Source organism: Ptychodera flava, chromosome 11 (genome assembly GCF_041260155.1).
Source record: "Ptychodera flava strain L36383 chromosome 11, AS_Pfla_20210202, whole genome shotgun sequence".
In the NCBI taxonomy this organism is placed as follows: domain Eukaryota; kingdom Metazoa; phylum Hemichordata; class Enteropneusta; family Ptychoderidae; genus Ptychodera; species Ptychodera flava.
In genome coordinates, this window is record NC_091938.1 from 41,963,341 (window position 1) to 41,977,124 (window position 13,784).

Consider the following 13,784-nt stretch of genomic DNA (forward strand, 5'->3'; position numbering starts at 1 on the left):
GCTTTCTGAGAGATCCTAGGGTAGCTTTCTGAGAGATCCTAGGGTAGCTTTCTGAGAGATCCTAGGGTAGCTTTCTGAGAGATCCTAGGGTAGCTTTCTGAGAGGTGCTAGGGTAGCTTTCTGAGAGGTGCTAGGGTAGCTTTCTGAGAGATCCTAGGGTAGCTTTCTGAGAGATCCTAGGGTAGCTTTCTGAGAGATCCTAGGGTAGCTTTCTGAGAGATCCTAGGGTAGCTTTCTGAGAGATCCTAGGGTAGCTTTCTGAGAGGTGCTAGGTTAGCTTTCTGAGAGAACCCAGGGTAGCTTTCTGAGAGGTGCTAGGGTAGCTTTCTGAGAGATCCTAGGGTAGCTTTCTGAGAGATCCTAGGGTAGCTTTCTGAGAGATCCTAGGGTAGCTTTCTGAGAGATCCTAGGGTAGCTTTCTGAGAGGTGCTAGGGTAGCTTTCTGAGAGGTGCTAGGGTAGCTTTCTGAGAGGTGCTTGGGGAGCTTTCTGAGAGATCCTAGGGTAGCTTTCTGAGAGATCCTGTGGTAGCTTTCTGAGAGGTACTAGGGTAGCTTTCTCAGAGGTGCTAGGGCAGCTTTCTGAGAGGTGCTAGGGCAGCTTTCTGAGAGATGCTAGGGCAGCTTTCTGAGAGATGCTAGGGTAGCTTTCTCAGAGGTGTGTGCTAGGGCAGCTTTCTCAGAGGTGCTAGGGCAGCTTTCTGAGCTCCTAGGGTAGCTTTCTGAGAGATCCTAGGGTAGCTTTCTGAGAGGTGCTAGGGTAGCTTTCTCAGAGATCCTAGGGTAGCTTTCTGAGAGGTGCTAGGGTAGCTTTCTGAGAGATCCTAGGGTAGCTTTCTGAGAGAACCCAGGGTAGCTTTCTCAGAGATCCTACGGTAGTTTTCTGAGAGATGCTAGGGTAGCTTTCTGAGAGGTGCTAGGGTAGCTTTCTGAGAGATCCTAGGGTAGCTTTCTGAGAGGTGCTAGGGTAGCTTTCTGAGAGATCCTAGGGTAGCTTTCTCAGAGATCCTATGGTAGCTTTCTGAGAGGTGCTAGGGTAGCTTTCTGAGAGGTGCTAGGTTAGCTTTCTGAGAGAACCCAGGGTAGCTTTCTGAGAGAACCCAGGGTAGCTTTCTGAGAGGTGCTAGGTTAGCTTTCTGAGAGATCCTAGGGTAGCTTTCTGAGAGATCCTATGGTAGCTTTCTGAGAGTAGATTTTCAAGTCCAATGAATCACACTTCTTCATTGACCAGATAGAGATAATACTGGTACTGCTACAGTAACTATAGAGAGCTAAGTGTTTGTAAAGGTTGAACTGGCTAACAAATATGATCAAAAGAAATCCTTGGTCCCAGACTGCTAGATAATGCTTTAATATGGGATTTGCAAACACTCAACAAGTCACTGTCAATGACATAGTCCCTGCATGTTCTGTAAACTGGATTAAAGTAACTGACTGAGTCAATACACAGTCGGAGATTGTGTGAATCTAGAATAAAATCGGACAAGTCTCCCTAACTTGCAGTCTGGAAGAGGCATCAGTCATGTGTATAAGACTGTTTATCCTGAGGAGATGCAGGGCAGGGTCTAATTGATATGTAGGGCCTAATTGATATGCAGGGTCTAATTGATATGCAGGGTCTAATTGATATGCAGGGCCTAATTGATATGCAGGGTCTAATTGATATGCAGGGTTTAATTGATATGGCTGTCATCACTTTTCTAGGCATGAAAAAGATAAAAAATCATAAAGCCTAAGATGTCATCGGCTGGAATGATCACCACGGCATCTCACACAGTTACTGTTTGCTGACTCTAGTTTTGTAAATTTAAACTCAAAGACTATAGTAAGTTACCGGCGGTTCTTTCTGCATTTGTATGAATAGACATGAACATTGCAGTAATAAAATACCTCCATCAAAGGTCAAAAGTCATGGTTTTGGAAGCACTGCCAAGCACAGCTTGTTGAACCAAAGAGATTGAGTGATTTTTATTTCTATAATACTGACTTTTGCAAATATCAAATCTTGCATTACTATTGAGAAATAAGAAATTGCATAAATTATGATTTTATTTTTACCCCAAAATGACACACATGCCGACAAAATAGATCTTAGCTATTATGTATATCCTTAACACATGACTATATTTTGCAAATCTTGCATTACTAATAAGAAATAAGAAATTGCATAAACAAAGTCTCTCCTATGTATGTGTGCAAAGTCTTCATGTGTGAAGCTGTTCCTGATTAGAAATAGCATGTGTTCTGACCTCTACAAATTTCAATATGTTCCTTCATTTGGCTGAAGTTGATGTATTAGATGATATATGGTCTATCTGAATCTTGAAAAGATTGTTATAATTTCATTTTTACCCCAAAACGACATACACATTGACAAAATAGATCTTAGCTATTATGTATATCCTTAAGACATGGCTACCACAAAGTGTTGATGCTTCCAATGTGTAAAACCTGTCACACGTTGAAAAAGAAATTGTTATATATGATTTACTTTGTTAATTTTTTTTTGGTTTATTTTGATTTCAGGAACACATTAGAAATAAGTTTTGAACTTTTTTGTGTAATCCTTGGAAAGTATTTTTCAGTGATATTTAAAATGTTGTTTGAGTGTTTTTGTGCTTGTTCTGTTTCCTTGTACTGAATAATTTGCGAAATAAATTAAACAAATCAAAAAGGTAGAGTTGTGTGTATAAAACTTAAAGTTGTTTGAATTTGTCCATCAATGAAATGCAGACAGCTTCTTAACACATTGTTGAAGCCATTCTTTCCATTGTGTCTGTGCATAGCCTCTCACTATATCAGCTGTATATGTATAATAAGAGGCTATCAGAGAATATGGTGGTCCAGGTCAAAAATACACTAAAGGTGTGGTTGTAACAGGAAAACAGTACTTAACTTACTTAACAATGTAAAATTGATGAGTATTGACAAAGTTTGATTCTGCAGTTGATAATACAACAGTATATTGTTGATTGTCATCTGTTGTCATCTTTCAACTTTGAACTTCTCTGAAACTCCAGGTCAGAATACGTTAATCTTTGGTCAACACATCCTTAGGGATGACCTATTTCAGATTTGTTCCGGGGATATAAAAAATTTGGTATCGACATCAATCTTATCATATTTAATCAAGTCAGGTGATGATCCATATCACCTAAAGGAACTCATAATAATTCAATTCACAGTAACATTTTACAGATGATCTTTGACAATACAAATCATCAGGTTTAGCTTTACCAATGTCTCACCTCCATATTGGTAACTTTTCTCTTGTAAAAAATTAAAATGGCTGCCACAGCTAATCTATGATGTCACTTTTGACATTAAAAACAAGAGAACTCAAATAGGACATCAAAATTTATGGCCAGTGCCACTAAAACACAAGGAAATATGAATAGATTTGGCAAGCACTCAAACATACTGTGATATAACTTTGCATTGAATAAAAGTTATGCCAAACCAGGTTGGATGATAAATATTTTTGGACATTTACTGTAGCTGTTGTTCAGTGGTGAACAAGGCAGTGAACACTTTGGAAAGACTGCATCATATCATAGAGCAATTCTTTCACTTCATACACAATAAGTTTGAAATGTGACTAACAATCTATCATCAGTGAAGCCATTACAAAATTTGAACTGTTGTAATAGAAGTCTATTTTCAGTAATAATGCATATCATTGCATACAATTTATAAATGTGAAAATTACAATAAAGTTCTTTATGTTATATCCTGGATTCCAGTGCATGACATATCAGTTACATTACCATGTATCATGTATGTGCATGGCATCAAATGACATTCTTACTACTATGATCTAGGCACAAATAACATTGTGTATTAAGACATTAACAGCTAAATATTCCAATTATGCAAATCTGTCACAATTAAATAACTGTAACATTGAAATTCGTGAAAAAAATCCCTTACATGGAAAGGCTCTATTTGAAGAGATGTCTTTTTCAGTACCAAAGAAGTTGACAAAATTTATAAATACAACATAATGGACAAAAAGGTGACTATTGATGACAAGATGGATGTTGTTAATAAAACAAGCAACAGACGGCAATAAAATGATGGGATGATCCTCTTTATCATCAGAATTTCTACAGAGTGGTTTTAAAACATAAGGTCATTCAAGTCATTGTTGGCAGGCTGTAAAGACAGCAACTCCTGGCTGAACAGACGTGGCAACATTCTTTGCTAGTGAAATTTGGCAAGACAAGTATGTCAGCAAAACTCATTTTAAACTTAATTTAACACTTGCAGCTCTACACACTGGACGCTCTACACACTGGTAGCTCTACACACTGGCAGCTCTACACACTTGCAGCTCTACACACTGGTAGCCAACACTGGAAGCTCTACAAAAAGCTGTTGTTTGTGATGAAGTCAGAGTTTCAATAATATCAACTTTGATGAAAGCACATTGTTGTAACTTCTAACTGAATCTCCGACAAGAAATTATTACCAAAACAGTTAAATATCTTGATGATTTATTGTTCCATGGTTACCTTAGTAATACACAAGTACATTATGAACATCTTACAAAATGTACATAATACACAAGTACATTATGAACATCTTACAAAATGTACATAATACACAAGTACATTATGAACATCTTACAAAATGGCACTTCAGATTACATGAACTATCCCCAGTCCAATATGACAATTCTATCCATGTATAAATCATTGTGCAGAGTGACTTTTCTTACAAATCATTCCTTTCAACATAAATGTACCGTATTTATGATCACTTGTTGATAAGTAATTTACAAGAGAGGGCAATGTTTCCATGGCAGCATGGCATGAGCACATTAAAATCAAATTTATCTAATGAATAGTGATGCAGTGTTTATCGGGATAAACTGCAGATTTTCGAAAAGACAGAACCTGATTATACATTCCAACTTTCTACAAATCAATTTTGAACCTTATTTAATTAGATTTGGCGTACCATTTTGATATTTGAGGAGTCACAAGTGTAGTGTTTAACGTAATGGTATATATCTGTACAGTTTGACAAGTTCTCATTTAAATGAAAAATGTTTAACTATTTGATAATCTATGACCAATACACAGACTTGTCAATTAAATCCTTAACAGTTTTCATCCTAATTTTGAAGCAAATAAGAGGTATTTGCTGTAGATGATGTCAGCTAATACACAAGCTGATACCTTGTTCATGGAATCAAATGACAGAGTAAAATGCTATGAGAGCGGTAGCAATACGGGGAGACATTCAGAATCTCAGAGACACCCAGAAGACTTGGCTGGCATACCTTTCTTTCTTATCAAATAAATAAATCAATATGCTAATCTGTAACTTTCTCCAGTCGTTTGGAGAAATAAAATTTAGTATTTCAACAACTGCAAGACAAATAATAAAATTCATCTTCATTAGATTTACTGGTTTAAATCTATAGTTACTTATTTGTCCAAAGAGCTATATTTGTAGTCTTACATATTATCACATCAAAGCATCTACAGCTTCTACAAGTTGAATAGCCAATGAGTACTGGACGTGATCTTCTGGTAATTGATTCACAATATGGCCAATCAGAATAGCAGTATCTTGAAGTGGTGTCTTCCTATTGCGTAGATCAACAGCATTCTGAAAACAACAAACATTACTTGCATTAAACATTTTCATTAAAATACCATCTTTCAGAGTCATCAACAATCTTGAAAAATATCATTGCACTGCTTTTAAAGGAAGTATGTGATTGAATGTACAAATCTTTTCATGACTGAAATACTTTAATTTAAAAAGGCCTTACATTCAAAAGTCTTTGTTTATATAATAATAATGTATTTCTACAGTGTCTAAATCCACATAAAAACAGTGATCAGAGATGCTTAAAATACACTTTAAATAAAATAGCCAATGGGTACCGCATGTGATCTTCTGGTAATTGATTGCTATGTAGAACCATGGAGGTCTAATTGCTATGTAGAACCATGGAGGTCTAATTGCTATGTAGAACCATGGAGGTCTAATTGCTATGTAGAACCATGGAGGTCTAATTGCTATGTAGAACCATGGAGGTCTAATTGCTATGTAGAACCATGGAGGTCTGATTGCTATGTAGAACCATAGAGGTCTAATTGCTATGTAGAACCATAGAGGTCTAATTGCTATGTAGAACCATGGAGGTCTGATTGCTATGTAGAACCATGGAGGTCTGATTGCTATGTAGAACCATGGAGGTCTAATTGCTATGTAGAACCATGGAGGTCTAATTGCTATGTAGAACCATGGAGGTCTAATTGCTATGTAGAACCATGGAGGTCTAATTGCTATGTAGAACCATGGAGGTCTGATTGCTATGTAGAACCATAGAGGTCTAATTGCTATGTAGAACCATAGAGGTCTAATTGCTATGTAGAACCATGGAGGTCTGATTGCTATGTAGAACCATGGAGGTCTGATTGCTATGTAGAACCATGGAGGTCTAATTGCTATGTAGAACCATGGAGGTCTAATTGCTATGTAGAACCATGGAGGTCTAATTGCTATGTAGAACCATGGAGGTCTAATTGCTATGTAGAACCATGGAGGTCTAATTGCTATGTACAACCATGGAGGTCTAATTGCTATGTAGAACCATGGAGGTCTGATTGCTATGTAGAACCATGGAGGTCTAATTGCTATGTAGAACCATGGAGGTCTAATTGCTATGTAGAACCATGGAGGTCTAATTGCTATGTAGAACCATGGAGGTCTAATTGCTATGTAGAACCATGGAGGTCTAATTGCTATGTAGAACCATGGAGGTCTGATTGCTATGTAGAACCATGGAGGTCTGATTGCTATGTAGAACCATGGAGGTCTAATTGCTATGTAGAACCATGGAGGTCTAATTGCTATGTAGAACCATGGAGGTCTGATTGCTATGTAGAACCATGGAGGTCTAATTGCTATGTAGAACCATGGAGGTCTAATTGCTATGTAGAACCATGGAGGTCTAATTGCTATGTAGAACCATGGAGGTCTAATTGCTATGTAGAACCATGGAGGTCTAATTGCTATGTAGAACCATGGAGGTCTGATTGCTATGTAGAACCATGGAGGTCTAATTGCTATGTAGAACCATGGAGGTCTAATTGCTATGTAGAACCATGGAGGTCTAATTGCTATGTAGAACCATGGAGGTCTAATTGCTATGTAGAACCATGGAGGTCTAATTGCTATGTAGAACCATGGAGGTCTAATTGCTATGTAGAACCATGGAGGTCTAATTGCTATGTAGAACCATGGAGGTCTGATTGCTATGTAGAACCATGGAGGTCTAATTGCTATGTAGAACCATGGAGGTCTGATTGCTATGTAGAACCATGGAGGTCTGATTGCTATGTAGAACCATGGAGGTCTAATTGCTATGTAGAACCATGGAGGTCTAATTGCTATGTAGAACCATGGAGGTCTGATTGCTATGTAGAACCATGGAGGTCTAATTGCTATGTAGAACCATGGAGGTCTAATTGCTATGTAGAACCATGGAGGTCTAATTGCTATGTAGAACCATGGAGTCTAATTGCTATGTAGAACCATGGAGGTCTGATTGCTATGTAGAACCATGGAGGTCTAATTGCTATGTAGAACCATGGAGGTCTAATTGCTATGTAGAACCATGGAGGTCTAATTGCTATGTAGAACCATGGAGGTCTAATTGCTATGTAGAACCATGGAGGTCTAATTGCTATGTAGAACCATGGAGGTCTAATTGCTATGTAGAACCATGGAGGTCTAATTGCTATGTAGAACCATGGAGGTCTAATTGCTATGTAGAACCATGGAGGTCTAATTGCTATGTAGAACCATGGAGGTATTAAAAAAGAGAAGGATACATAAGGATACATGATGGTCTGATAATTCCTCTTCCACTAATTGTTATCTCTTTGTCTACCCTGCCTTTCTAGATGTAACATAGTTGCCACAATCAAGACAGTTCAAGACACACCAACTACATGCAGAATTGAAATATTGTCCCTAAATTCATAAAGACTTTCAAACATGTGAAAATGCTTGCATCAAATGCCCAGAGAGAACAAAGATCAAACAAAGCAAAGACTGAGAAAATCTACACATATTGGACCAAGTTATGACTATTCTTATGAAATGATTTGGACAAAGTCCCGTTGTTGTAAAATTACTCTCACTCACAAAGTATCTGGCTGCAAAGTATGATTTTTTTTTCTTTATTAGGAGGTTCAAGGTATGAACTCTTAAAAAATGTTTGTCCTGAGTGTCGATTCATCCGACCATTTACATTATTGTAATCTAAAGTTAGGCCATATTTGTGGTACGTCAATAGCTTGTCCCCATAGGAATGCATGCATATATATTTGTCCTTCATGTCAGCGGTTTACCTGGATGAAGTCACGTTTCCAGACATTCAAAGACACAGCTGACAGAACTGTTATGCCCAAAATATAGTTACATACAGACTTTGCTGTCTGGTCATGTTTTGAGGCCTGAGTACCTGGCTAAAAAATTCCCTGGTGATTTTTTTTCACTGAAGTTTGATGCATAACACAACTATTATTGCTCAGGTTGAGATAAAATCGCCTGCAAGAGGGCGCTATTCAAGAATGGGAAAGGTTACAACACATGCCACAGTTCTTGTGATACTGTGTTTACATGAGACAGAAAGTGAGCAATACTATCTTTGTAGATCGTTTCATCCTCGATGAGCTGCATATCATCATTAACTGATAAATAAGTTGTAGCATTTACAACAACACCACTGGTCTTTGAGAACGCCATTTTGGAGGCTGTCTCAAATAATGCACGGAAATACAAAAGGTGTCCAGATGATAACACGAAGGCACACTATGAACAAATTAACTCTTAAATCCTGTTACAGGATTAAGAGATCATGAATCAGTGGCAACTGTCCCTTGAAGAGTGGCTCACAGGAACTTCCTGTATCCTTCTCTTTTTTACATTCATGGTAGAACTTCATCATTGAGAACAGAACGTCAGGTTTTTGTGACTGCTGTCTTTAGTTTTTTAAAGTTTTTGAAATACATGAACTACTTAAGTTACCGGAAGCTGAGCAAAAAGTATTACTTGTGAATGTAACATTACGCTTTCTGGATAGATTGTGACAAGACGGTTAAAAGTTGACTTTAAAATCACTCAACAAAATGACAAGAGTGTCATAAAAATTTGCAAAAGTAGTTGCATGAGAATATTTTGCATGTTCATCACTCAATATTTATCATTTTCTGTGTTTGCATTGTTGCCAACATGAATCAGACATTTTAAATTCTGTCATTATTCTGTCATTTATGAGATATGATAACACAGATATTTGTCACTCAGTTATTTTGTCCAAACAAGATCACGGTTGCTAGGGAGCCTGTATTATCTGAAATAATCAGCTACAAATCACACAGTGCACGGGTACATATGACCATGTACTTTGCCACAGTGATAAATCTTGGTTGATAAAGAATTGCCGCAGGTATTTTCTATGTATTTTCTCACAATACATTTATATTGACCATAGATGTGTTAATGCTATGGATTTGGTCATCTATCAAGTGTTTCAATTTCCAGTAGTGTCAACAAAGTTCTAGCTGACAGCTTTGCAAACACTGACTTGACCAAATCAATGCATCAGAAACCACTGGCTTAATGATTGACTGGACAACAGTTGTAGTCATGGTGATCATCAACAATTGACTGCTACTATTGCTTGAGTAGCAGATTGGTGTATGCCTGAAAGGTGAAAGTTAACATGGTCAGTGTGTTACACAAGAAACAGATTACAGAGATAGGTTGCACTGCTGGCTGAAAATGTAGATTATACCCACAATCCACTTTACAATGCAGACGGTTTTTTTTGGCAAAGTTGTTTTGTGGAAATGGTTTATGAATAGCAGAAATAATTTGCAGCATAGGGGACTTACCAATGATTTAATCCATGAAATTAGAGACGGAGGAAGACGTGACAATTTTCCCAAGCTACTTGCATCAGGGTTGACGACAACATGTGACAATCTTTGGCCAACCACATCTAGTAACTGACTGCCCATTTCTGCATGTTCATGAACTGTTACTAATACCTGTCATACAAATAGGATAAAAAGATTTGTTATAATGTAGGAATGGATACCAATTTTTCTCACGCTTAAATCCATTTCATTACTACAAATAACGTCAAAATTAGGTTGTGGTGTCATTTTCTTGAAACTTTGCACAAATATTCTTGGAAGTTGTGCAAGTGCAAAAATGAAATAAAAAATGGGGGTCACCACGCTCGTTTCCATGGAAACGGACGTTAAAATGGCGTCGTTAGAAATAAATAAAAATGATATAATTCACTTAAACTAAAGAAAGCAATTATAAAACGCTAGCAAATGAGTTAATTTTAATAAATACCAAGACTTAAGATCCATATCTATCGAATGTATAGCTTTCATGATGTTTGTAAAGAAATTTTAACATAAGTATCGATTACAAAATGACGATATCGAAATTAAATCACTACATAATTTTCGAACTTTCTTCCTGTCGCTTTGAATGGTGTCATTTTGACCAAACTTGGCGAATAAAATCCTGACATAATACCATTTAGTTTACACTTTTAATAAAAGGGTGTCACCACGCTACTTTTTACAATATCTCCAGGTGAATGGGTAATGTGCGCCATGTAAATGGGAGAGAAATGTTAATTTTTCGCTCATATTGAATAAAAACCAGCTTCCTAGGGGGTCAAAATATGACAAGGTTATAGGTCACATGTATTTCTAAGAGATTGGGTCAAAAAATTAGGTAAAAGCGCAATTTCAACAATGACAGGGGATGTTAAATACATGCTCTACAAAATAACCCATTTGCGGCAGGCTGGAGTTAAATCTGCGCAGAAACGTTCTAAAGCGTGTGCGCGTCCGAATTCGTCGCCCTTTACCTTAACATCTAAAAGTTGACTTTAAGATATGTTGTGTGGTGTGTTTGCAGTTATAGTTAAACCACCAAACAGATCCATTTGCAACAATTCAAATTATAGGGTGATTTAGAATTCACAGGATATTTTGTCTGAATATGAACTGATATGTGCATGGAAATTAGATGTAAAACATTTTCAAAATTTTGATCCATAGGCTATTTTGCATTGGTAAAATTCTCATAAAATGAAACAGAAATATTCATATTGATTTTATATCAACTCTTGATTAATATTGACTTATCACTGAATTGAAAAAAGTTCCCAAAATGATAAAAATGGATGCCATGCAATGATGCAGAATCACAAGTCAGGTCACAATAAAATGTACTCCAACTTGTAGGTTCAAGTCAATGTTCTGCAGCAATGGTGTTGGTCACTGGTTTGAACTACATGAATCTCTCTATACAAAAAACTACATAAAATCCATTGATAGTGTCTCACCTCTTGGGCCATTGCATCATACCCACTTCCATAAAGTTGGCAGACGTAATGTCTTTTCAAGACATCTACATCAACATCCAATGACAAGCCAAGTTGTAAGACTTTATTGGGCCATTCCATTGCCATATGGGTGGTATTAGCATTAGCTGTGATGGGAAGGCTACTCACTGCTGAACTGATGATTCTACATAAAATCTAGTACAAAACACAAATAATATTCAATTGAGTTAACACAGTTGCAGTGTTGCACATTACACATATGATGGTTTATATAGCAATGAAACAAAGGAGTTACTGATGGAGTTTAAAATGTCTTGAAATCAGCAATGAGATTCAAAGATACAACTTCTGTCAGTGGTTTTACAACTTCTATTAGTTGTTTTACAACTTCTGTCAGTGGTTTTACAACTTCTGTCAGTGGTTTTACAACTTTTGTCAGTGGTTTTACAACTTCTGTCAGTGGTTTTACAACTTCTGTCAGTGGTTTTACAACTTCTATCAGTGGTTTTACAACTTCTGTCAGTGGTTTTACAACTTCTGTCAGTGGTTTTACAACTTCTATCAGTGGTTTTACAACTTCTGTCAGTGGCTGTACAACTTCTATCAGCGGCTTTACAAATTCTATCAGTGGCTTTACAACTTTTTTCAGTCATTTTACAACTTTTGTCAGTGGTTTTAAAATGTATGTCAGTGGTTTTACAACATATGTCAGTGGTTTTTCAACTTCTATCAGTGGTTTTAAAACGTCTGTCAGTGGTTTTACAACTTCTGTCAGTGGTTTTACAACTTCTGTCAGTGGCTCTATAACTTCACATAGTATGCAGAGTACCAAAAATTATTACCATTATGTCATGGCTGTAGTGCACCTTATAGAAACAAACCTGACGTAATTCCTCCCAATTGACATTTAAGGAATTTTTACTGTAGAGAATAGGGTTATGAAAGTTTCTGTCCATGTTTTTGTATGGCATACCAGCACCCTACCCTACCTAATATGATGATGAATAGGGTTTTCTCTCACTGCGGCAAATTACACATTTCTAGCCATCGTCTTCCCTGAAAAAGTTACTGACAGTGCGGAAATCGTGCACAACACAGCAAGCAAAGACATACACATATACTGATATATGAGGGTGACCCAAGCGCACAGTGTAGCGAACCGTGTGTATCAATAATGTAATTTGGGAAAATTGCAGCTTTAGCATTATGTAGCACGCGTATCGCAATGAAACAAAAGTTTGATCAGCGGGCGGGAATGGGCGCATATTTTCATGGATTTAAACCCCTAAATTCGGACCGAATTGTGTCTGAGGGGAACAAATACGTCAAATTCTGAGTCTTGGAAACTTGTGGGTGACAAATCGACAGAAGATAGAGAGTAGCCGAGCACACCACAAGCTGACAAACATCATGATGTTGATGTTAGTACAGGTGCTGCATGCGACGAAGACGATATCATGGAAGCGCCTGCTAGGCAGGCAAAATCAACATGAAAAGTGACTGCCCCCTAAAATATAAAGTCTGCCCCCTAATTTTGATGAATGGCGCAGAAAGTGCCCCATTCAATGAACATGCAGAGAAAACACTGGATGAACATTGTTATTATGTCCTTTGATATAATCGGCTGGCATTTCATGCACTGAAAGTCTATGACCTATCAATCAATTCAATACAATGAGCAAACCAGCTGACTGGTGTCACTGGAGGATATCTTTGATATTATTGGCTGGCATTTCATGCACTGAAAGTCTATGGCCAATCAATCAATTCAATACAATGAGCAAACCAGCTGACTGGTGTCACTGGAAGATATATCTTTGATATTATTGGCTGGCATTTCATGCACTGAAAGTCTATGGCCAATCAATCAATTCAATACAATGAGCAAACCAGCTGACTGGTGTCACTGGAGGATATCTTTGATATTATTGGCTGGCATTTCATGCACTGAAAGTCTATGGCCAATCAATCAATTCAATACAATGAGCAAACCAGCTGACTGGTGTCACTGGAAGATATCTTTGATATTATTGGCTGGCATTTCATGCACTGAAAGTCTATGGCCAATCAATCAATTCAATACAATGAGCAAACCAGCTGACTGGTGTCACTGGAGGATATCTTTGATATTATTGGCTGGCATTTCATGCACTGAAAGTCTATGGCCAATCAATCAATTCAATACAATGAGCAAACCAGCTGACTGGTGTCACTGGAGGATATCTTTGATATTATTGGCTGGCATTTCATGCACTGAAAATCAATGGCCAATCAATCTATTCAATACAATGAGCAAACCAACTGACTGGTGTTACTAGAGGATATCTTTGATATTATTGGCTGGCATTTCATGCACTGAAAGTCTATGGCCAATCAATC

General features: G+C 37.3%; 1 protein-coding gene across 1 annotated transcript in view; it reads right to left on the bottom strand.

Moving 5' to 3' along the window:
- Window positions 1–1,938: 1,938 nt before the first annotated feature.
- Window positions 1,939–13,784, bottom strand: part of LOC139144540 (rab3 GTPase-activating protein non-catalytic subunit-like) — a 74,988-nt gene continuing 63,142 nt past the window's right edge. Inside the window, exons 27-29 of the mRNA XM_070715241.1 lie at window positions 11,406–11,600; window positions 9,925–10,080; window positions 1,939–5,617 (exon numbers count right to left, since the gene is read on the bottom strand). Coding sequence (XP_070571342.1) covers window positions 5,474–5,617; window positions 9,925–10,080; window positions 11,406–11,600 — 495 coding nt within the window. The 3' untranslated portion in view covers window positions 1,939–5,473. The remainder of the gene's footprint in view (window positions 5,618–9,924; window positions 10,081–11,405; window positions 11,601–13,784) is intronic.